General features: G+C 41.6%; 2 protein-coding genes across 2 annotated transcripts in view; one reads left to right on the forward strand and one right to left on the reverse strand.

Moving 5' to 3' along the window:
- B3GNTL1 (UDP-GlcNAc:betaGal beta-1,3-N-acetylglucosaminyltransferase like 1) overlaps positions 1 to 18,205 on the forward strand; it is a 114,426-nt gene extending 96,221 nt beyond the window's left edge. The window contains exons 10-13 of the mRNA XM_054170983.1: positions 8,637 to 8,705; positions 10,370 to 10,444; positions 15,591 to 15,678; positions 17,471 to 18,205. Of these exons, the coding sequence (XP_054026958.1) occupies positions 8,637 to 8,705; positions 10,370 to 10,444; positions 15,591 to 15,671 (225 nt within the window). The 3' untranslated portion in view covers positions 15,672 to 15,678; positions 17,471 to 18,205. The remainder of the gene's footprint in view (positions 1 to 8,636; positions 8,706 to 10,369; positions 10,445 to 15,590; positions 15,679 to 17,470) is intronic.
- A 3-nt stretch (positions 18,206 to 18,208) lies between these two features.
- Positions 18,209 to 25,444, reverse strand: part of TBCD (tubulin folding cofactor D) — a 117,312-nt gene continuing 110,076 nt past the window's right edge. Inside the window, exons 35-38 of the mRNA XM_009898022.2 lie at positions 24,360 to 24,449; positions 23,372 to 23,459; positions 21,662 to 21,771; positions 18,209 to 18,846 (exon numbers count right to left, since the gene is read on the reverse strand). Coding sequence (XP_009896324.2) covers positions 18,666 to 18,846; positions 21,662 to 21,771; positions 23,372 to 23,459; positions 24,360 to 24,449 — 469 coding nt within the window. The 3' untranslated portion in view covers positions 18,209 to 18,665. The remainder of the gene's footprint in view (positions 18,847 to 21,661; positions 21,772 to 23,371; positions 23,460 to 24,359; positions 24,450 to 25,444) is intronic.

Consider the following 25,444-nt stretch of genomic DNA (forward strand, 5'->3'; position numbering starts at 1 on the left):
GTGGGAGATGCTCATACAGTAAACTAACCAAAGCAAGAACTCAGCCTGAATTTCCTACTTGATACACCATGGCCACCCCCCTTTCACTGCCATCATGTGGCAGTGGGTAGACTGTATAAAGAAAGATGATTAAATGTGTGCTTCCAGTCAGTTAACTCATTCAAAGAGGACAGAACTGTTATTAAATGTATTGAGTTATCTTGGTCATGCAGTGCAAGCATGCACATGACTTCAGGGTGTTTCTGAGAACCTTCTCTGTATTTTGCAGAGCACTTAGTGGAACTCCACTGACTCATCAGCAGCCATTGCACTTGTCTGTCTGCAAAACTATGAGAATATCAGTTCCAAGGGAAGAGATGGCAACTTGGCTGGTAGCTTTTTGAGATGCTCTAGGAAAAGGCATTGTGTTGGGTTTGTAGCAGTCTTAGGTGTTGGGTTGGTTTGGAGTTCTTTTGCTTTGTTTTGATTTTTAGCCCTTTTTGTGCCAAGCCAAAATAGAGATTGCTATTAAGATAGAACACCTCTCTAGCTTTGGGTTGCATTTGCCACCTACTTCTATAGGTGACTCATTTAGGACTTCACATCTTCTTCAGCAAACACAATGATAATTTGAATATGTCATTGCAGAAATGATAAAAAATGCAAGAGAAAAATGGTGTTGGTGGGCTTTTGCTATTTTTCTGCCAAAGAACGAAAGCCTGCCTCTCCTTCAGTAAAGCCAGGCTTCGCTCCCCAGTATGCTAGCACCATCAACATGGTTCTCATTAACTGGCTTGGCTCTTGCTGTTCATTCCAGCTGACCTTTGCTTAACGTTTGCTTTGGCAGTGTTGCAGCCTGTGATGCTGTTTTGCTTCTGATAAGGTTACAATTGCACGTATTCCAGTTTTAGTTGATATTGATATATTGCACTGAGCACTAACCCATTGATTACTGGATGCTCCAGCAGACACATTGAGCCAGTTCCATGTGCCAGATGCAATTGCACTTGCCAAATGTGACTCATTTTGCAAATGTACTGTAGAAAGCTACTGATCCTTAATACCTTATACAGAGTAATCAAACTTACCTGCTGTCTGACATGCTTTCAGAAGTATTCAGAACCAGTGAAGATAAATAGAAAATTGTTTATATCATACTAAGTGAGAGTAGAAGTCTAGTTTTTAGATAGCTAATTTCTGATACATTAGAACTATCTGTAGCAAATGAAGTACTAGATTGATGTAGTTATTCAGGTTCCTTATGCATGCCATTGTAACTCCCTAGCCTTTCCAAAAGTGAGATCCCAAGTCTGTCCACCTCCATTAGAACTGAAGCTTAAATAATGTACCAATTTTTCCCAGTAAGTGGTTGGCAAGAGGCTGTAGAAGTAGTTAAAACATGTCACTTCTCCAGGTGCTAATCAAAGGATTATGCTGCTGGAGTTTCAGAAGAGAAATTAGACTTTTCAGTAGGTAATTTCTAGAGGTTTTCATTTTATTCCAAACCAATAGTAGTAAAAGAAGTGTAGTTAAACTCCACATTACACTTACACATTCTTCAGGTTTTTTCTGACTAATCTTCAACTCTTGCCAGAAACTTTAAAATCCCATGTGAACAAAGGTTGTAAATAGTTGCTGCTTCATCCTTTCCAACCCTAAAAAAAACAATAAAATACTTTTTCTGTCTTGCCCTTAACAAGATTTAAGCTTTTGTATGTTCTGTTAATGATGAGAACACTAGAGAAGCAGCACAGTTTTGTATCTAGAAGTAGAATCTAATGTTGTCTTGTAAATGGAGGCCTTGGGATATGAATTCATCAATTATGTAAAACAGACACCTTTCAAAGAAATTCTTAAAGCCCCATAAGACAAAATGTGTAGTAGTACAGCAACACAATTACCATTTTCTTCTCTGAAGGTCTAGCTGTGTGGAACAGTGTGATCTTTAGAGGTCTAATGCTCTTTGAAATGTATATAAAATTGCCAAAATAACCTGTACAATTTATCCAAGCTGTATAATTGAACTGTCTAAACTTAATTTTACGTGGTTTTATACTTAAGTCAGTTTAGCCTCTTGAAAAATGCCACCTATGCTCCATGTCACTGTTGCTGCATCCTTTTATTGGGATTCAGAATTTCATTAGATGTCATAAGACTGACTTCAGTTTGCATGGGGAGTCACAGCAGTGTTGTTTTCTGATCTGGCACTAGGTATCTATAGAAAATTTGGGACACATACTCCTAGAACAAAAAATAACCACCACCTCCCTCTCTGCTGTGCCCCCAACTCCCCTCCAAACCAGTTACATACACTTTGTGTTATTTGGTAATGCTGAAAAAAACCTAAACTTACTAAATCTTCAAGAAGGGAATTAATTAGTTTGAACTGTCAAGATTAGGGCATATAAGAAAATATCTTTTCAGAGAAAGAATGTTTGTAGTACTTTTAGACCCTGGATAAACAAAGCAGTTGTGTTTCTTGCACTGCCTGGGGTTTTGTGGGATGTTTGTAAATTGTAAATACGTTGCATTCTGAGCAGCTTTTCCTTAGAAAACAAAATTTTGGCAATCCCAGGAAGCAGCAGGCTGTGTATGTTCTTAGTTAGGACCAAATTATTACTTTAGTCTGTTTGGAAAACAGTCAGAGTTTGAATGATGGCTGTGTTAAAAGAGAAAAGGACACCTAAGCAACATCCCCTCCTTTCCTTCAGACATCTGTATGGTGAATATTAAAGCAATGCTTTGTCCCCAAAGAGCTCAGGCAGAAATCCAAGGCTCAGTATTTTTGCTAAACAGCAACACCAGTGAAAAATTATTCAACCGGTAAGTTTTTTATGAATTAATTACCAGGATCTCAGTATTCTTAGGGAAATTCTGTTTCCTGACTGTTCCCTTCTTGATTCATGCAGTTGACACTGGTTCAGTATTTGCATTTCTGCAAAAATGAAGTCAAACAGAACTTTTTTTGTTTAAAACACATCCGTCTGGTCTATCATTTGCAGCTGAAGATGGAAACCAAATGTTTTGGGGATGCTACATATGCCTGGAGGGTTTCTGAGCTGTCTTGTCTGCTCTTTTATTCTCCATCAAACTTCAGCTAAAAGGAGAATTTCAGCATTCACATTTTGTGCCATTTCCGATTGCTGAAAATAGTGCTCAAGGATCTAACAGAAAGGAAGGGGGAAAGGACCAAATAAGCATCAGCTAATTAGCAGCATGAAAACAGTCCCAGTAGGCAGCCAGCCCATGAAGTTTCTCTATGACAACCTTGTCTGCCAGTGGCAAACTCGAAAGCTTCAAGAAAGTATTTTCTACACACTTTTTCCTAGGCCGTTAACAGTTTCAAATAATCTGTTAGCTTCTCTTTACTTTTTTCTAAGAGCAGCATCACAAAATATGTTCTTCAACTATGATCCTTCAGCTCACTCAGAAAAGCAAGAAATGGTTACGTTTTGAAGCATTTTAACTACTCTAAACTATCTGAATGACAGTAGGAGAGACTGAAGTGGGGACACACAAAAGAAAAGAAGCAGAAACAAGGGGAAGATTACATCCACCTTGGCTGTTGAGGTGAGAGAGAGCCTACAGAACAAGGGGAGAGATTAAATTTGAATGCTTCACCAGGTATAAAGCACCCTAAAATGGCAGGGGGTAAAACAGAGGCTTTATTTTGGACTGTAGCAAATGCTTCACGCTGAAAGATGGCAAGCAAATCTCTGTGCTGGTGCAGTGCTTTTTGCAGTGTCCCTTTTCTCAGTACAGAGCCATGCACGCTACAGAAGTGATGTAGTTATCTGCTCCCAAGAAATGAGGGACTTGCAACTAGTTCCCACTGTTAGGTGCATGTTGTGTGTAATAAGGAAACTTTGGTCTGCACATTATTTAGAAGCTCATTTTGCATATTGGATTCTGGTGTTAAAATTCTCTTGAGCAACTTTGTTATGTGTATGTACAAAGAGGGAAGAGGCTGCTATCTTTAATGGAACAGTGTCTTTAAATGGAGTCATGGAGTGCATGTGCATGCTTGGAATGTAAAGATACCCACAGCTTCTGACATGGCTGTAATGATAAGGAGCTGAAACAAAAGCAGCACCCTGATACTGAAATCCACTCAGGTTGTGCGGGAGAGTTGCTTTGCTAGTTTCAGGGTTCTGCGTGTGGTTTACTGGAAGATGTTTATGCCTCTGCCTGTCTCCTGTCCTGCTTGTCATTAACTGTTTCCATTTAAACTTGCATTTTAATGCTTTCAGTTACTTTGTTTTGACAGCAATGGCCAAAGCTGATTTAACTTTTGCAGAGATGTATATTAACATGCTTCCAAGGCTTTATATAAGTTTGAATGAAAGAGTTATAAATAGAACAATCAACAAGGTCACTAGAAGTTTAAAATGAAGGACTGCATGAGACATGGAGAGAATGCAATAGGGAGGATCTGCTCATGTGGATTTTGTAGAGTTTGCAGGTTGTCTTCCTCAAAGATAATTTTTGAGACCAATTGATGTGACGAGGAGGGAGAGGAGACAGGTGGCCATTTACCAGAGAGGTTGTCCATTTTTTCTATCATACTGTACTAAGTTTTCCCCTCTCGTATAAAACTTACCTCTTGTATCCTTTCAGCTAGAACAGATCTTGAGAACATGCTGTGATTACTGCTTTCTGTACCTAATCACTGCAGACCTAAAGCAGACCACAGGTGAAAATGAGGGAAAATATCCTGTGAAGATCATTCACTGTGAAAGGACATTATGAGGCTGATGAAATCTCTTTTTTCCATTAGGAAATCAGAGGGGAGTGGGAAGTGTAAGGAAGCATCCTGTGCAGTAGCCAACAAGACAGTAAACAAGTCAAGTATGCAACGAGCTATTAATTCTTGTGTAATAGCAGCACAGCCCCCACAGCTAGGTAATTACAGCTGCACCCCAGGCCCACTTTTACTGACTTCTTGGGTTGGTCGTTTGCAGTAGGATTAATCTGCTGTCCATTAATCTCCTTTTACCACAGGGAGGTCTGATAGTCCCAGCCTGTGTGTCCCTTCATACAGCTGCTGTGTTTATTAAAAAGAGGCAGCCAGAGAAGTGCTTTTATCTTCCCCAAACTTGTCTTCCCCTAGCAGAGATTTTGGGGGGTGTAAATATCTTCTCTTTTGAGCCATGTAAAGTTTTTCTTACCAGGCAGAAAACTTTCTCCTTTTTTCCTTACACCATTGTTTTGTATGTTGCCATCCACATATATAAAAATTACTTGCCAGAATTATAGTTGTATAACACAGCTACCTAAGTGTCTCTTCAGGGTCTTAGTTGAGAGAAAGGAGCAGTCTTTTTTCCTTAGGAATTGTGCAGATTTTCATACAAGTGATGTTCAAAGCAAAAATATCTAATCATTATTTATTATCTTAAAACTGAAGTGTGATCTGAGGACTTTCTAAGCTCCAATGGTGTCATATTGTTACAGGCATTGCAAAAGGGAAGTTTTGCTAGAAGGAAGTGGGGGGGAAACGACTTCAGACTGCTTTATAGCTTTATAATTCATAGGTTTGTCCCTGGGAGACAGTAGTTCATGTATGGAGAGATGGTCTTCATAAAAGATAGAAGAAACAAACCATTAACACAAGAAAATTAATAGGTAACTCTGGATTTACCCTAACAGTATGAAGTAAATGGCTCATGTAACTGTGCACAAGTCCTGTATTTAGACTCCAGACAAAGATTTTCTTTAATTGGAAAACAAATAGTGTGTGTCAGAAAAACAGTTGACTTAACATTCTGGCCACCCACGTGGTGTACAGTCTGGCAGGAAAATTGCCCATTCAAGTTTGACCTGTTTTGTAATACTGTAAATATCAGATCTAAGCTGGCTGAAGCCATTGAAAAAAAAGGTTACAGTCCTTTTCCTCTTCCAAGGGAAATTTGTCACAGGCTTACCTGTCAAGTTTTGTTTCTTTTTTTTCCCCCCAGCTGCTGCTAGCAGGAGTTTTGTGTGCTAGATCCTCTGGGAACTGGGGGGTTAGTAGGGCAAAGGCAGTCTGCAGAAATGTCTACACTTGGTGGTGTGAGTTATGGCACAGGATGAGAGGAAGTGTTATGATTACTGGCAAACTAGTGGTACAAGAACTATCTTTGGTTCTCTTAACACCATCTGTGCACCAGTCTGGGCTTTCTGTTAAGTGCATTAGAACAGGCTGAAGGTGAGCAGTATGATACCTTCCAGCACAGATCTTACAGCTGACTTCTCAGTTACTGACATTCAAGTGCAGATAGAATTTCACTTCACCTTATATCGTAAGTTTGGGTGTTTCAGATTTAAAAATCTCTAGGAATATTAGAAGCTGAAAAAAATCTCTTCAGTTACTGGAAGGTAAGTCAGTGGATCAGATTGTATTTACTCCCAGAACTCTGTGGGGCTGACACTGAAGACATCCTGCTCAGTTTTGTTGGTAATGATCACAGCTTTTAGGATAGCAAAATATTAGTGGTGGAACTGAGATCTGCAGAATACAGGAGAATTTTAGAGGTGGTTAACACAAATGAAAAGTTTACAGCTAAGTCACCTCCCTTTCCACAGTAACTTCTACTTGCTTCCCTTCATAATGTATTTATATGTGTGTGTATATGTATATATTTATACACACATAAATAAGACGTGCAGAGGAAATCTTGGGATGCAGTTTGCAGTGCTCAGTCCGCACCATCTGATATTTCAGCATGGTCATGGACACAGGGCCAAGGATGTAAAGTGTGTTAACTTGTGTAGAAGAGAAAAAGATGCTCGTCCTTAGCCTTTCTACTTGAGGGAGTTGCTTGTGTTTGCTGCTGTGCATCCCAGCCACTGTCAGCCACAAAGACCTAGTGCAATGTCTAGTTAATTCTGTATCCTGCCCTACTTACCTTCGTTCTTTCTCTTTCCATTAAAATGCCTGAAACTAGGGAAGTGTCCTTAGTGTGATCCCTGCATCAGGATCATCCAAAGCAGAAGTCTGGATCTGCTGGCCTGTAATGTCATTGCTTTAGTCATACAGTCCCAAAATGAGAAGTTAATGATTCCTTACTGTTCTTTCTTTTGCTGTCTATTTTCAAGTAACCTATTTCCCAGGTATGAATGTCTGCCTCTAAGTGGTTCCAATGGCTATCCCTGCCCACCCCCTCCAGTCTGAGCAGCATTTTCCATGCTGGCTTTTTATGTTGGTGGTGTTTAGTTATATTTGTAGTCCCTTGATGTTTTAGTTTGAATTCCTTTTCCACTGATGTTTAATGGAAGAACTGATACTATGGTATTTAAGGATTTTGGTAACAAGTCTGGTCCATTGCACAGTGGAAATACCTCCCAAATCTTTTTAATGTAGAAACACCTTTCATGCTGCAAGACAACATAGGTCTGACTGGCCATTGCCTGAGATCATGTGGAACCAGTTCTGTTCCTCTGTAGTTTTGCCCTCAGGCTGTAAAGGTGGCACTCTGTGTGGGGAATGAAGTGGCAATAATGATTGCAGAAGTTCAGCATTATGTCAGCAGTGCTCCGGCGTCAGTGCTTTCCTCTGCACAAACAGAGTGAGGTCACTTTAGGTAAATCTATCTTAATCACAGGAGGAAAATGTGAGAGAGAGATTTGTAGGCACAGAAAGCAAGCCAGCCTTTTGCAGCCTTCTCTAACTTAATAAATTTATAAACAGCTGTTTGGCTTTTCAAATTTTCTCAACAGTAAGTGTAGTTAATCAATTTTTAATGCAACAATTAAAGAGATAGAAAAACTGCCATCCAGCTTTCACCAGAATAATTGATTACTGCACAGCCTTAACTATCTCAACTGTTCTGCTTCAGTGTAAGAGTTCTGTGTAGATAATATGAATAGAAGTCAGGAAAACACAGCTATGTTTATTGTAAAAGTCTTCCAAGATATTACTGGCAACCTAATGCTTCAAAAATGAGGCCACTGTGTATTTTGGATCACAGACATTTATCCTGCCTGCATATTTATGAGGAATGCAAATACAAAATCCATCTGAAATACTTGGCATCTAGGGCTGCAAATCATGCTTCCTATAACTACAGTAAGAAAACCCAAATGAAGCAGTAATTATATGTGTTTAAACACCAAATCTGCTGAACATTTCAATTGAAAAATAGAAAGTCCAGAACCACAGAAATTCCCATACTTGGTGTATTTTGGCCTAGAATCGAGGGTAGCATTACCAGAGCAGCCAAAGCAATAGTGCAGCAGAGCTCTACTGATGTATCTGCTGGTAGATGTTATGCTTGGAGTGGGCAGAAAGAGGAAGGTTTGTATTATCTCATCTTAAGGTGTTTTGTGGAAGTGCCAAAATGAGGAGTCTCTGGTGTGTGTTAGTGTATTTGTTGCTGCAGTGTGAAGTTGATGATCTCATAGGTGTTTTCTCTTACACAGTCAATAGCTTAGATCATCTGTTCTCATGTTCCTAAAACCAAAATGTGCTCTCACACAGCTGCAGAATTTGTTCATTTAAGATACACCTGGAAAGGATTTTATAGATTTTTTTTAAAGCTCTGGATGAGAAGCCTGGGTGCTTTGCCCTATGCCTGTGTTCATTCTCATGCCTGTAGCATTACACACGTAGATACACTACAGGTGAAATACCAGCTGGCAGCTAAGAATGGCACTGAAATGCTCTGCTTCTGTTTTGCCAGGTAACTGCGTTTTGTGATGTTGATGAGAAGAAAATAGCAAAAGGATTTTACACTTACGAAGAATCTGAGGTCAGTTATAAGTGCTCTTGCATTCTGAACTGTCATCCGGAAGTGTCTGGGAAATGTGATGAAAGATCACTTCACTGATTTTAAATGCTGGATAGCAACTCATTTTGGTGAGGAGGCTGTGACAGGAGACTAGATAGCTGGGGACTGATACGGGACTGACTTCCTGGAGTCGGTTTAGAAAGACAAAAATACACTCTGAACGGATTCTGACGATGGGGCAAGACATAGCTTTCACTAACAGCATTTTTAAGTGGGAGTAGATTTTGGCCAAATATCTGTTAAAATAAAGCTGCTGTGATTAGTTGTAACTTATTGGTATATTATAGTTTACCTAAATAAATGGTAGATTCCTCTGGAGCCTAAAATTGTAGGCAGCAAGAATTCATTCCCTAGACGAAGCAGCAAGACATTTACATGGCAGTAACCAAATGATATAGGAAAAAATGTTGCATTATTAACTTCATGATAGCAAGTTAGCTCAAGATGGAGCAATATTTTGTACAGATTTAGTTCATACAACAGTTGGTGAAGACAGTTCTTGATTTCACTGGGCACTGGATCAGACTCTGTGAGCACCATCCTCTGAGAGTGCAGCCCTGCAGCTTCGCCATCTGACTGCAGGGGTGGTCTGACCTCAGCCACACACCCCCACCGCTTTGTTTATCATGGGTCTAGCAGTCTTGTGGCTAAAGGATGACCTGGTTCAGTTAGCTGATCTGGCAGAAAGGAAACCCTCAAAAGAAAAGTTTTACAGCAAATTATCTTGTGAATCAAATTACCCTGGGGCTGTGTGATCCCTAGATTTGATGGGAGCAGGACTCAAAAAGAGGGGGAGAGGGAGAGGAGAGAGACTTCAGATACAGCTTGTGGTTAGACCAGGGTAACTGTCAAGTCAGATTCTGTACTGGGAAGCTAATGAGTGCCTTTAGCTGCATGAAAGCAATTTGAGTTCAGGATTTTGACCTGCAGTAATGAGGACTCACTAACTACCAGCACAGTAATACTGGCAGCTAATTGTTATAGATCCTGGGACCCATCTTCTCAGACCAGTCTAAAGATTGTGCTGTAACCTGTTGGGAATGCTTAGAAAATTCTGCAGCTTGGATCCATGAAGTCCTAGTTGAGCATATGGTATTTAACAGTTCCCACTGTGAGGGAAAGATTCTCCTCTTTTTATACACTATTGTGCCTGCTGTGTGATGTCTCTCTGATGGCACAGCAGCTGATGCAGCTCAATAAGGTACTAGAAAAGTAATCTTCCAAAACCAAGAAAACAACATTTTTGATGGGGCAGGTTATTAAAGCAGCATAACCTGCAGTCAGATCAAAGACAGAATGGTTTGGGAAAGAGCTTTAGCTTGTAGGTGAGGAGGAAGCAGTGGAGGAGAGGAGTGAGACTACCTCCTTTCAACAGCAGAAGGCTCTTAATTCAGGTCTGGTGTAACATGTAACTTAATTCAAAGAAACATAACTCTGCTGACAGGTTATGGCAAGAACACAGAGGGTGCTTGAGTCTACTGTCAAACCAATGAGCATGCAACCAGCTGGGCTCTTTAGCGTGAGGTCTGAAAATAATTTTGTCTCCTTCTGGTAGCTCCTAAAAAAAAAAGCTAACAGGTAACAGTGAGTGCCTCTCTACTGAAGTCTGCTGCTTTTTCCCACAGGAGAGACCAAAACCAAAGATTCCTGTATGTCACTTCAGAGATGCAACTCCACCCTTCATCATCTGCGTGAAGCTGGTGAGTGCCACCTCCAGCCTTAGCTCTACGTGTTAATCAGTATTTGCTCAGCGTGCAGTTGAATGGCCTTGTTTATCAAATTGATTGTGCAGACTGTCAGGGATTTAAAACAGCAGCACTAAGTAGCATAAAGAATATTAAAAGGTATGCACAGGAGCTTGGATCTGTTTCACTTTCTTGACCAACAAGTAAGTACAGATAGATGCAAGTGAGCATGTACAGTTGGCCACCTGGCCTGCTTTAGTCCTAACACTTTGCAGCCCTATGTATAGCAAAGGCTTTGTCTTTTACATCAGGCCTTAAAAGCTGTGTTGTTTAGCACTGCAGGTTCTGAAGCCTCTTCTGTGGCTAACTGTGGTAACTTTCTTATTTCAACTGGTTTAGTTGACTAAAGAGCAACACTAGGAGATGATAACCAGCAGTTATTTTATTGTTCTATTTAAAATAGCAAAGCATGAGGTATTTGATAACACAAACTTTAAAGCAAAATAGCAAATGTATTCCAGTTGCAAACACTTGTTAAAAAGTCTCCAGCAGTAGTTAAAATCTGTAGCTCTATGTAAACAACAACATTCCAATGCTGTTCTAGATCTGTTCAGAGATTGATTAGCTGAACCTCATCTGCTACAGTCTGCTTTTAAGTTAGCACTCCCAACTTTACAATCAGCTCTGAGATCATAACTGAGTTGTAAAGCCAGACTGAAAGTACCTTAGGGCATTATCATGTACTGTTGGTTGATAACTCTTGGATAAGTTGGTAATATTACAACTAATTTAATTTTTCTTACTACATATAATGGTGGGTGGAAGTCCCTAGACAAAACATCTGTGCAACCTCTTATAAAGCACATTTAGTTTGTGAAGCCCTTACAATGAGACTATTATACAACATCTTGCCTGAAGACTGCTCTATAACTTAGTTGTGCTTTCAGTGTTTTTCCAGTCATGGCCACTGAGGCTTTTGTGCTTGCAGATTACAGAACACCCTAGGCCATGGTATCAGTTAAGTAGTGCACAGTATGCTCTTTGGAAATACAGTTTGACCTATGCCAGACAGTTTCAGAGTTTACAAAGTTGCTTCTAAAATCTGTCTTTGAGGCTGCTCACCTTTTAGAGAATGTAAGAAAGCCAATGGCCTTTTGTATGGAGCCTAACCTCCAGAAACTCCAGGCTAGTGATCTCCTCGCCCCTCTCACTTCATGATTGAGTTGGCTACTGTAGAAGTTGGGCTTCTAGGAGTCAATGGCAGAAACATCCTAGTGCAGAGGTAAAGACAGACCGTTGTGGGTGGAGTTCAGCAACTTTACATACTGGGAAAGCAAGGGGCCAAACAGACAAGAACAATGCTGCAGATAAACCTGCTGACAACACACTCAGTGTCCCTAATGGAGCTGACCTTTCTGGAGACACTAACCACACTGACACCTGTCAATAATCTGAACCCCACCACACACACATCCTTATACCACATTATTATTTTAATATTATGAAGACCTAGAGAATCAGGTTCTTAGAAAAACAAATTGTTATAAAGAACTGAAACCAAGCTTTCCTGTTAGCAGTGCCTAATACCCTGTTATCACCTGAGAAACCACAGGCAACCTAAGAAAGAAATAAACCCCAGAAATACATCTGCACTGAAGTGCAGGAAGCAGAGTGAAAAGGAATGGGAGGGTCTCAGGAAGCAAGCAGCAGTGCTAAGTCTCGCTCCAGAAACAAGTTTGCAGGACTCTCCTTGTCTCCACCATTTTTTTGCAGCTATCTTAAGGAATGGTGTTCAACATCCTCTTCCAGTTGCTCTCATACTTGCTTCTATTTCTTTACTAGTAGGAGTCTTAGAACCCATGAAACCCCACTCCTACTATTCACAGGGTTGTGGGTGGATTGCAGTGGTCACAGTTTGCAGTACAGTTTTATCATGGCAAGTTGTCTTCTACCAAAGCAAAGCAAGCTGATGAATGTCTGTGGTTTGAATACTCAGGTGTCTTGTCTGCAGCAGTTTTCAAGCTTCTAGACCTGAAATGGTTTCAAAATGGGTTGAGAAGGGCAGAATATTGAACTTCTCCATTCACCTGTGTTGGTGTTGTGCAGGCCAGGTATGATGGGTTAGGCTTTGCTGTGTTTAGAAGTCGTTTGCCTTGCTTTCTGTGCAGCCTAAACCTTTCCACTTGCTTTTCCTTGATTACCTTTTCTACATTTATTCTTCTAACATGATTTTTGGAAGTGGGAGCATAGGACAAAGTAGGGAAAGGGATAAGTACATAAAATATTTATGTACTTCTAAAATGGCTTCAAATGAAGAGAGTCCCTTTTTTGTCCTAGTTATTGCTGCTTCTCCAGTGCCATTCACCCAGATTTAGCAAATCAAACTGTGCAAGAGCTGTTGCTCTTACAATTTGCAGTACCATGGAATGATTACATTTGAGACATGAAATTCCTCTGCAGAAAGGTTTCATCCCTGTGTATACTGGGGAAGAGGGGAACAAAACTCCTGATTTCAGGAGGTTACAGATGACCTGGATTTTCAAACTATTTAGGACAAGAAGCTTCACCCAGCTCCATGTCAGGTCATTCAGTGAGCAACCATGCAAAAGCCCCAGAGAACGTCTGGACATTCCTTGTGTAGACAGCTGCCCAGGCAGCAGCTACAACCTAGCTCCATATTGTATGGAACTGGTAGAAGTTTATGTAAGGCAGAGTTAGCTTCAGATCCTCTTAGGTAACTACTAAAAGTCAGTAACAAATTAGCATCCCAAACTTCTGAATTTAGATTTATTATTTACCAGTATATCACCATCCTTCTGAAGAAGAAAGCATCCTGGGGCCTTTGTCTTCTATTTTACTGTTCATGGTCAGGGATTATTTTTAGCTTTGATATAGACAAAACCTGCATGTTTTCATGGAGCTCTGAGAAGGTAATTTGAAGATCAGGGATGTTTATTAAGTGGGTTGTTTGCAAGAAAGGACTCTGCTGGCCATAGGCTTGGAGCAGTGTTTGCTGATTTGTTTTTCAGGCAGTTCCTCCCTCACTGGTGTTGCTTTTGTTAAAGTATAAAATAATTTTAAAAATACAGTCAGTCTGGGTGAGCTTTGCTTAAGTTTGCCTTTTAAAAGGGCTGTAGCTGAAATTCTGCTCTCTGTGTGTTTGATTGTTGGAGAGAATAAAACTGTGGCTTCAGCTCAGCTTTAGCAGCAGCACCACTTCACCCAAGGGTCTGCTCCGTGCATTTTCTCTTGCTCTGAGGTAAAAGCAAAATGCTTAGGAATGATGCATAGTGCCCTGGTTTGGCAGGGGTTCCAAGTGCTTGAAATGAAAGGGATTTTTATGGCTTGGTAATTAAAGTGGTTTGATTGTACAAAGTTGTCAGTGAATTTACTGTTAGGTTACTATTGTAAATCACTGCCTTGTTCTCTTACCTTGGTATTGTGCTCTGGGAATGAAAGATTTGGTTTTAACTCTCCCACTGAATTTAACTCTGGGCTCTTTTTATATATTTCATTTTTTAACCCTTCTTTAATGCAGGTTGATTTGTTTTTCAGCAGGCTAAACACAACTCTTTCATACCCTGTGTCCTAACTTGTGAAATCTTGGGTTGATGAAATCATTAGTGGAGGCTAAAGGTTGTAATCAGGGCAGATTCTGTAATTCTGAGCAGAATGCCCTGCTGCTGCAAGGGGTACCCTGTGCAAATGGACCAGTGACTCAGTTCTTCAAAGCATTAAATGCCATCAAGTGTTCTTGATTTCAAGAGATAAAAAACCCAAACATCTTTCACAGTCAGGGCCTTATCGCTTAGATAAGAAATTGGTTCCCTCAGGTAAGGGGAGTCCCCTTCCTGCCCTTCTCCAAATTACTTACTAGCTGTTCCTGTTTTTTCATGGTCAGTAAACATCAGAGGTCAATTATGAATTTTATGGCTGGTAGTTGTATTTTGTGGAAGCTCTGGATCAGATTATGTTGTCTATGCTGGTGAAACTGGAAGAATGGAGCAGGCAGGTGAGAACTGGACAGGAGAAGGGCAGAAATCTGTGGTCCTGAGGCATAAAGTGCTGGTTTGGGCAAGAGGTTTGAAATGTACTGGTGCAGTGTTTCCTTTCCTATTTAGTTTCAGCAGAAACAATGCAAGGAGACAGGTCAGGTTGTTTTGTTATTAGGCTCCCTGCTGATGGAGATGGCAGTGTTCCTTGACTGGAAGGCTTCCAAGCAACACCCAAATACTGTAAGCATGTTTACAAGCGGTTCTGCTGAGGGGTCCAAGGCAAGCTGGATGTACAGGCCTCCATGTGGGACACAAAGATTAGTTACTGAACTGGGGTTCACTAAAGATCCCAGAGCAATTGTTTGAATCTGGTGTTCCATCTCCATTAATTCCACAGCTTCATCTGGACTCTGGTTTTGTGACTTCCTCTCCTGAACACTTGCAGTTCTGCTGTGCAGTGTTAACCTTTGGTATTGCTGCTCTGGGCCAACCACAAGAACACTGGTCGTCTCTTTACCTGCCTCCTATAGTGCTGTGGTGTTTAATTCATTATATGATGACAGCCCTGGAGATGAGTAGAATTAAGGACTCCAGGAAAACCAAAGTAGAAATGCTTAGAAATGCTGAAGCTGCTGTGTTTTCTTAACAACTTCATGGCCTTGCAAAATTGCTTATGGAGCAAACCTACCAGATTCCTGTGCAGATAACATTAACTGGGGCTCAAAAGGAAACACTTTTAACTATGCAAAAATATTTCAGTTGCTTGATGAAAGGTTTGTTTCATCAGCCAAGTTAATCATTGTTCAGAATGTACAGTAATCACAGTTTTGTCTGTCTCATTCTCTTGGTCCAGTCTCTGAACAGGCCTGTATCAGGAAAGAGCCTGTGCCAACAGCTGGCTGTGAGCTGTGCTCAGTGTAGCCCTGGTGTGCTACAGAGCAGCAGGAGGAGTGGTCCAGCATCTCCTCCCCCATTAATCTGGACATCAGTTTTTCAAAATACACCAAATTTTTGAATGGAAACCATTTCTGACCCTTGCTTTACTTATCTGTAGTTCTACAAATGGGACTTTCTTTTGTGGTCTGAAAAAACCAAATTACCAAAACCTGTCACAGCCTGCAATGAGTTTGGCTGGTTGATCTAATTCTTGTTTTCTTCTCTCCCAGGATTTGACAGGTGGAGCATTTGAAACAAACCTGAGCATGCTGAACTTGAAGGAAGGGATGGATTATTACCACTTCAACTAAAGCCAAGGTAAGGCAGTGATGCTAAGCTGTGTTATCTCCGTGTATCTGTGTGCAGGAAGAACAATGCGTTTGGAGGCTTAGAATTTATTAGTAAGTTGTGCTTCACTAAATTAATCTTTGTGCAGTGACTCCTTTCTTAGGGAGGTCTTAGTTACACCACAGATCGTGCTGTTTGCTCGCTTTGTTGTTTACCAAACTCAGTTGGGTTGTTAAATTGTATTTCTCATTGAAATAACCATCAAATACAGGCCATGAGATCACAAGAGGACTGTTACCATAGGGAAGCCTTAAAAATGCACCAGGAAAGCCTGTGACCACTGAAAGCATAAGGAGAGGTTTCTGTTAAACACTGCTTGGGGCCCTCAACAATTCCCTGCTACTGGCTCATTCCTGCTTCCAGGAGCTGCAGCTGGTGCTGGCAGAGGTATAGCTCTGGGTAGGGCTTAGGCCAGAGAGTGGGCAGTGACAGCCTCTCATTCAGGGCTGTGTGAAAAGTGCAGTCCTGTCTGTAACATCTGGCAGCCAGATGATCACACACACAGCTGCTCAGAGTTTTCACTGGACTATCTCAGGTCTTCTGGAATGACCAGGCTTTGCCACACAACTTGTGTCTGTCTTGGAGCAGGGACCAATAGGTGTAGCTCCACAAAACCAGGGTGCTTCAGGAATGTACTAGAAACTTCCACAGTATTGACAGCGGAACAAGGCAGGGGCCTTGGGGCAGGAGAGTGTCTTCTGCAGTTGTGCCTGGAAGAGCCCCTGAGGTGTGTGCAGACAACCAACCAACTCCATCTGTACGGTAGGGAAACTGAGTTCTGTTTGGTTTAGAGTTGAAGAACACTGATCCAGGCTGAATTTCATCAGCCTGCACATGTACCTAAGAAGTACTAATAATATAATTTACAGTTACCTTTTTAAAAAGGAAAAAGAATCCCCGAGGCAGGTTGTGGGAAACGCAGCAGATTGCAAGGTACCTGCTATGAACTGCAGGAGACACACACTGACTTGGTTATAGCTCCTCTTGCCAAATTTTTCCTTCCTTTCAACTTTTTATAGGGGGTGTGTGTAGATATCTCTCTGTATATCTGTCTATGTATGTCTGCACACAGAGTGAGCCACTGTTCTTGTCTGGGATACTAGGATTTAATTAGAACCGTGGAACAACAAAGTGTAATTAGAATACATGCTGCCTGTGCATTTGTCCTTCCCACCACATTGGTCTTAATAAAGAGAACTGTTACAGCCATTTCATTTGGTGGGCAGTAAGAAATGGTCTCAGTTCCTAGCAGCTGCATGAAATACTGATTCATCTCTGTTCCTCAAGAGGGAAAAAAGGTTTGAGTCCCTAACAGCTAGTTCCCCACAAAAAGCATTTGCTTGAATTCATTATATAGAGCTCCATCTGAGGCTTTGATTTTTAGCTGAAGTGAAACCTGAATTTTTGTTCAACTGTGACATAAGAATGAGAGACTTACCCATAGAGATTCTTTATGTTCAGGAAGATTTTATTGTCACTAAGTGTTGCCATTCTTACCTCTGAAAAACAATTCTTACAAGAGATGGGTGCAGCAAGTCAGGTTTAACACAAACTGAATGGCTCCATTCAGATTGGCAGAAGTAGAAATCACTGACATCAAAAACACCCAGGTCAATGGGGAACAGAAGGATGCAGACAACCTGCCATCTTGTGGCTACAGATAATGAGGTTACAAACTGAAAGCACAATGAATCTGTGTGGCCTTCCCGTGGTGTACCTGCACAAAGCTTTAGTCACAAGCTCTGCCTCTCCTTCCCTTCAGGAGCCCTGGGCAGCGTGTGCCGAGGATCCAGTTTGTCAGGACACCGCAGCGCAGCCTCTGCCAGTGCCACTGGCACCTGAACCATGAGTTTCAGCTTGCAACCAGCAGCCAGAGCCTGCACCCTCCTTATGCTGAGCTCTACAAGAAGGGAGAACAAGAGGTCAGGGAGCTTTATACTATTGCAATTCAGTGAAGTAAGTGGAGAAGTGGTAGTGTTTACAGTCCTCTTTAACAACTTAATTTTTAACTACAATGTAGCACATTTTATTTGTCCAAGTTTTAAAGGAATGCTAAGTGTTCATTTTGTATGAAATTAACTTAATTCACCTTTTCATACTGTTGTGCTTGGCTTCCTCTGTGTCTCCTCTGTTCTCAGGATCTGTGAGCTCTTGAAGAGCAGCAAAGTGTTGTGCACTCATGTGAGTACAAACTGGCTGCTAGTAGGGACACCTGGACAGCTGTGCAAAGTCCTTCACCTTCAGTGAGTATCACTGAGTGAACTCCAACAGTTCTCAGAGCAGGTGCAGGCTTAACTTTGTGCTAGAAGTTATACTATTTCCTTATGTGAAAGGGGGAGGAAAAGGTGAAGGTCCAAATTCAGCACATAACTTCCATATGTCACATGGCACTATTTGTAGCTATTCCATCTGAGATACCTCTATGGATATTTGGCTTTGTAAATTGCCAAGCGAACACATGTTCTCTGCAGCAGGAACAATTCAGCCCCCTCGGTTTTGGACAGAAAGGAAAGGAACCCCTGAGAAATCCTTACCAAAGCAGAAAATTCTGTACTTGTGACCTTCTGAGCAGATGGGCAATTCCAAACTATCTGCACTACACTGAAGCTGGATCTTTGTGTGGATATGTGGTCTGTCTGCTTACACATGTAGTAACTTTTAGCTTCTATTCTCCCTCTCAGGCAGTTGTAGAATTTGGTGGTTTGTGCCTCTCACACTATAATTTTGCTGCTTTAAATTGACAGGGAGGTTTTTACCCTTTTTTCTTTCCCCAGAAAGGGCAGATGAACAGTTTCTGAAACATCTGTACCATGTTATTTCATTCTTGCATTTTGCCTGAGTAAGATGTCACACTGCAAGTCTGGAATGGTGTCAAGAAATCAGACTGGAAGGGCTTAAGACAGGAGTCTTCAGCACTCCCATAGATTCTGTGGTAAGCTGTGGGGACACTGAGACATTCATGAACCACTGAAGGACTGCATCTGTGGTACAGGAGTGGGTTTAGTGAACAAGTGATCGTTAGCAGGTTTCAGAAACATGTTTCCAAACCTTACCTTGGACACCAGCTGTGGTCTGGGCACTTTCATGAGATCACAGAGACAGTTACGCTTCTCTCGCACCACTGGCAGCTCAGCTTCCCTGCAAAAGGAGGCAGCTCCAGTTAGTTCAAGATGGCTACATGGATACAGCTGCTTAGGCTGTCCATGTCATTATCACACTACCATCTTATGCATATTTCAAACCATACAAGTTTTTATTGTGTCACATTTTAAGAACCTGTACCACTTCTGTACCATCTTGAGCCAGATATACCATAAACACACAGCACCCTTCCAGAGAGCACAGCTGCCACTAACCTGCCCAGAGCTGTTTCTGCTAGGTTTTGGAATCCCTTTTGACTTGAGTTCATGGATTTATTCTGTGAAGTTACAGCTCCTTTTAGCTTCAGGAAGCTTCACCTCAAGGATTTCAGTGGATTTGAAGAATACTCTACAGCTGAAGATACCTTCTCCTCACCTAGAAAATCCAGACTTCACCCTTGTGAGTCTCTTAGAAAGTTTCTGAAATAGCAGCATGTCCATCAGATAATTTCCTTAAGAAGTGTCAGTTACAAAAAGCCCCCAAATGCCAAAAATCCATACAAACAGCATTCTTCTCCTTGTTGTAAAAAATCCACCCCTCTGCCTGGAATGTGGTGGGACTGCCAGTACTGCTCACCACCTCAGTACAGTTAATTTTGTTTTCCTTAAGTAACAGCTGTAAATGAACTATTAAAAATGGAGCTCTTGGCATAGCAAGAGTCCAAAACTAGAGAGAAGCATGAAGGGCAAGATAAAAACAAACTGAACTATATTTTATTAAGACACCTTGGACAATTTTTCATATTTAATGGTTGAAACCTTCCTGTAACTTAAAATTGATTATTTATAGCATAATTAGAACTCTGAATATAGAATTGTATGATAAACTCTGCAGTTCCACCAAGGAACAGATGAAGGTATGCCAGCAATTACCTGCCCCAAATATTGATTCTCATTTGGCTTCCCGATGGCAATGCTTTTTGTAATTTGGAATTTACTGTGCTGGGTTTAGCACTGAGAGAGCTTGACAGTAACAAGCAGCTCTCCCTGACACTCAGCAATGACTTGAAATATCTTCTTTTGTAAACAGATCAAATCTACCAAGATAAAACAATTAAGGTTTAAGTAAACTGGCTCTTCATCCTTAACCTTAGTGTGGTGGACATCCTGCAAAGGGGAACTTAGAGCAAGCTCTAAAGTAAGACAGACAATAAACCAGACAGCCAGTCACACCTTGAACATGCCAGTAAACACAAAACCAGGATAGGTGGTTTTCTGAAAGGGTCTTTAGGAAGCTTTTTGCTTTGCTTTAGTAACCCATTGAGGAGAAGAGCTGCTGTGTCTGCTTCTCCTGCAGCAGTTTGGTGTGCACCACTCCTAATTTTGGTATTGTAAATATCCCTTGGTGACAGCAGTAATCTAATCCTCCTCCATTGTTTCTGCTAGCATTCTTTATGTAACCTCGGAGCAGGCCTGCTTTTCAATTCCCATTTCATAGGCGAGCCCTGAGTCACACTAAACACAGCACCAACCATGCAAATGCAGTTAGCCAGGTCCTGCTAACAACAGGCAGAGCCCTTGTTAACCAATTCTTCAACCCTGAGTCCGCTGCCGCGTTTTTGTACTGGAAAATTCATAACAGCAGCAGCAGCTACCCCTCACAATGACAAACTTGGTTTTCCTTTCCCAAATATAAAAGTTATTTAAGTTCAGGCACAGAAATAAACTAGAAAGTAAATAGACATTAGTTAATGTCAGCATGAAATCTGAAAATATGTAAACCACAAGGCTAAGACTCATTCATTCTCTGAACATCTCTAGGTTAATTTTATTTCCATGAATGTTAATTTACTATAATGACTAAATAAAATGTTGTTTTCTGTCCTGTCTATTCTTATGTACTAACTTTGAGTACTCTCTGAGGCAGGGTGTTGGGTCAGCAGACCCACGACCCAGGAGCATTACCTTTAACAAGGAAGAACATCCAAGATGGCAGCAAACCAAATAAATTAATCTCTCAGAGCTCTTTGTTTCCTCAGGACCCTGAGGCGTGCATTGTTTATAAACTTTTCATGGTGACTGTAATGCACAAGGCTAAAATTTGGAAGAAGGGGATAAAAAACAGTGCCAGAATTATGGTGAGTATCCCCTCCTCTTATCACTTCAAAGGTGGAGACAGAACAAGGTCCTCCTGCCCCAGAAAGACATTCTGCTGCTTCGGTGACTATTGTTCCTAAAGAACAGGACCTGATGTTACAGGTAACAGTAGGGCATAAATGAGTCGGGTTAGAGAGGAGTGGTTGTTGTTTAATTCATGCAATTATGTGCTGGGAAACAGCTAAACTGTTCCAATGCAAAATATTTGCTTGAATACAAGGTTTGCAGCATTTTGAGTAATTACGTTTCACGGGAGATTTGAGCTGTTCTGCTAATTCTGTTGTTTCCCAGCTTGCAGTGATCCTTCCTTTCCCCAAATCCTGCCAGGGCTCATAAATGCCAAGAAACTGTCTGTGCAGTTGAAGTTTGACTATTAGCACAGCTCAGTCACTCTCTGCTTCATGGAGAATTTCCAAGATCTCCTCCCTTTCTACATTAGAAAACTATGGATATTTTACTTGATCTAGGGGCGACTTTATACTTTATACTGTGACTTTCTATATCCTACTTCCAGTGGGACAGCGCAGGAGAGAGGTCTTCAAAGGAATTCTTTTCAGCAGCGCTTTAGGCCTAGAACCAATGAACAGCTGAAACCAGGGTACTGTTTCTTACAGCTTCCTTTGCCATCAGCCTTCAAAGGCATCAGCTTTTTCTTAAATCCAAAGGTACAAAATTTATTTCAGCTCTTATTAATATGTGGCAGCAAATTCACTTACCAGTTGGTGTCACTGAGGATGGTCATGACCTCGTCCATGACGGCAGGATCGGCGATGTCACTGTAGGTTATCAACATTTCGTAAACTTGACTGGCTGTGGTTTTCCGGATCTGTGGGCAAGAGCAGAGGAAGCTTCAGTAAAATATCCAGAGCCCTGAGTGGAGCTGCCCAGTGCCCCTGCTGCTTCCTCATGCTGACAGTCACTTTCTGTCCTGTCCAGACATGCCTCTGACAATGATTTGCAGCAAGGAGGGACTGAGTTTCTGCACCTCAAGGAAATTCATACTGCAACGTCACAGGCTCTGGCCATGCTGTCAGTGTGCCTGCACTGAACTCTTGCAGTTATTTCAGAGTGAGGCAGCTACAGCTCCTTCCCTCACAAGGACTGAACATTGAGACTATCCCAGCTACAGAGACAGGCTGGTTTCTGAAATACAGTGCATAGGAAGACAGTAAATGGATGACAGTAAAACTTCCACAAAACCAAACTCTGCTTGGTTGGGTGTTCTTCCAGAAAGCCTGGTGATAAGCAAAGGCAGGCAAAGAAATTCTAGGAATATTTCTGGAGCACTAGTACCAGATTACATTGACCCATGTGTAAAAAGAAAACATTTATGATGTAAAATACCAAAACCCCATGAAATTGAAATGATCTCTCTTCAGTTCTTACATTGTGCCCTTCCTGCAAAGGATTCCTCATGTAGCAAGTCCAGAGAACATGGGAACAGCTGGACTAAAAACCTGGACTTTGCTGAGCACCACCAGATGATTTCAACCTTATCAAGAAGTAATTGGCAAAATTAATCAATGTTAGAGTGAAGAATGCCAGTCTGCACTGGCCAGACACCAGCTGTTCAGGGTGTCCTCAAACCACTTCAAGACCTCATGGTTTTTCCACACTTTTTATGTGCCCTTGCTTTATTTTGATCGCAGTCCTGACCATAGCTGCAGATGAGGGGCTGCTCCTCACACAGCTGCAGGGGTCCAAGGTGAAAGCCTTGCACTGACCACCCTAGCACAGAGCTGTGGCCCGTGTTTGGCTGTCACTGCACCTCTAAGTCAGGACTTCCAGCTCTGTGCACTAAACACCGCTCCTCCTCTGAAAACTGAAGTCATCAAAACTTTTAAAGGACTGTGACAACATTACAGCTTATATGATGTTCTCTTACACAGAGTAGTAACTCAGGGTTCGTGTCCTGCCTCAGATAGTTACATGAAAGAGGTGAACTTCTGATACACTTTCCTGCACTGTACAGGCTTTTGTCACACCTGAAAACAGGGGCAAATAATTTTCCTTGAATCAGAACTACTACTGTGCTGCTGCTGTTGGGAATGTCACAACCTAACAGTGACTCCTCCAACTGGTGCCTCCAAGCACTAACTGCTGGTCAGATCTTCACTGTGCTGGGGGCTATGTTAAAAAGAAACAAATGACTTAAGCACCTCATTGGTGTCTTGAGGTCCCTTCCAACCCCTAACATCCTGTGGTTTGGACAGAAGATGAAAGAGCAGTACACAAACAGCCAGCTCTGCTGCAAGCATGCAGTTGCCTGTTTTGGATGGCAGGACTGCAGGTAGCAGAGCCTTGATAAGTAAAACCTGCTCTATCAATACCCAATAAAAAGAATGCTGCTGCACTGCTCTGCACATCTTTTTTCCCTTGCATCTCAAATGCTACATTTGCTAATGTGCAATGTCTTCAATACTTACTACAGGAAATGGATGGCAAAGGAGGAGGAACAACTGAAATAGAACTTTCTCTCTCATGTCTCCTTCGAACTGAATCAGGCCACAAAACCTAGAAAACAGAAGGAACAAGCAGACCCTGTGTTGTAACCACAGAAGTGCATTTTGAGGATCAGAGTGAAGAGGTGTATCAGAAAAAAGGGTGGGAGGGGAAGTGTTGCTGCCCCCAGGAAATCTCAGTTCTAAAGTGCTGTGGGAAAGCAAACACTGAGGGAAGGGACTGAACCCCTGGCAGGTTCCTGGGATGCCACACATCTGTGCCAACACAAATACGGATTGAAAGCTGCCGACTGGCACCAAAGTCCGGGAGCCAGGAACCGCGAGTGAGCCCAGGCCTCGCAGCCGACAAAAGCAGAGTGTGGCTGTGATGTAGGTCAGAGGCAAGGACAACATAGGAATGTGAGGCTACACTTGCTTTTAGGCTTCCCTGCACTCTGAAAATGCTACCAATAAAGAAATTAAATGTAAGGCAATAAAATCATCTGCCAGGTTTCTGCCAACGACCCTTCCTTCAGCTTTGCACTCCTTGCTCTTTTGTCCTCCTTTCCTCACCCAGTACTGTCTGTTCTGACTGCTGCATTTCTGGTTTGCCTTATCTGCTATCTGAACTGAGGATTTTTATCTCAAGCCAGACACTTTTTCAGATGTTTCCAGCTCTTCTTACTTCACACCTAGGAACTAATCCATTATAGCTATTTTGCACTGGCATTGAGTCAGGCTCTCTACAGGCAATAAGCAAAATGATCCACTGCATCTTTAGGAGTATCAACAACATTCTAGAAATACTCACATTCTATCAGATCCCTCAATGTTTTCACCCCAACCACCCAGAAGTACACAAGTGCTACAGGTACTGTTATGCATTTTCCATTTCACATGGACCAGCCCTAGCTGTTACATTTTCTTCCCTTTCTATGAGCAAAGAGAGGATTGCTTTAGTTCATCGACTCACACTCCTATGCTGGAGCGAAGCTTCCGGATGTCTTTGGACCTTCTGATCTCTTCTTTACATAGGTTAAATAACTTCATGGAAAAGGGATGGCTGTTAAGTAAAAAAGAAGAGCAGGTTTCAGCAGACTTTCAAACACATTAATGATTGCAAAGACACCAAACAAACATTCGAAGGAGAATGACAAGGCAGAGCACTGCATGCCTCTTCCAGAGCAGCACAGCCAGTGCTAGGTGGACCGTTGCTAAGTTTGGCCACCACACTACTGGGCTGGTTGGTTGGTTTGCTTTTAAGAGGGAAGACATTTGTATCCATTATTTACACTGCTGCTACCTCTAATGCTGAGGCATGAACTACCTTTATCCAAACTAATTCAGAAGGTGCATGATGGCAGCCTAGCCGTGGCTTGTGTTTAGCAGTAGAAACACCTTGTTACGATTTAAAGTATTCTATAACCAAACAAAAACTATTTAGTCTGTGTACCCTTGTGGTGCTTGGTCATTCCTCAAGGTCTTCAACCAAACTTTACATAAAAGAGGATGAATGTTGTTCTTAAATGCTCCACCATTTCACAGCCCAAATTCCTTTAGCGATTCCAGACAACGCAATTAAACCCAGGGCTTACAGCGCTAAGTGCAGGAGTCACGAAGCCATCTTTAAATACATTTAGCAAATTCTTTGCTTTTTCTACACAGTCTGGGAAACCTGAGTCTCAGTGCTCTTTCCCAGACACTCATACAAACACAAGTATTGTTGCTATATTCCAAGGAGCTGTTGAGGAGACGAAAGAGGGAATATTGCTTTTATCCCAGTACAAATTATTTAATCTTTTACTTGCTCCACTCAAAGCTGGAGTGCCACAAATGCAAAAGAAACTATTTCATATTTGTCTAGCCAGCACAATTACCTCTAGACCACATATTCTGGAAACCTCACCACACTGTGTATGTAAAGCAGGATGCAAAAATACTCCATTTTCTGCTACCATGGTTCAAGAGCTGTGGATAAAAAACACTCTGAAAAGCTTCAGAGTTTAATCTGCTGAAAACCAGCACATTTAGCACGCGATGTTTATAGGAGTGACAAGA

This window comes from Dryobates pubescens, chromosome 20, assembly GCF_014839835.1.
Source record: "Dryobates pubescens isolate bDryPub1 chromosome 20, bDryPub1.pri, whole genome shotgun sequence".
NCBI classification, from domain to species: Eukaryota; Metazoa; Chordata; class Aves; order Piciformes; family Picidae; genus Dryobates; species Dryobates pubescens.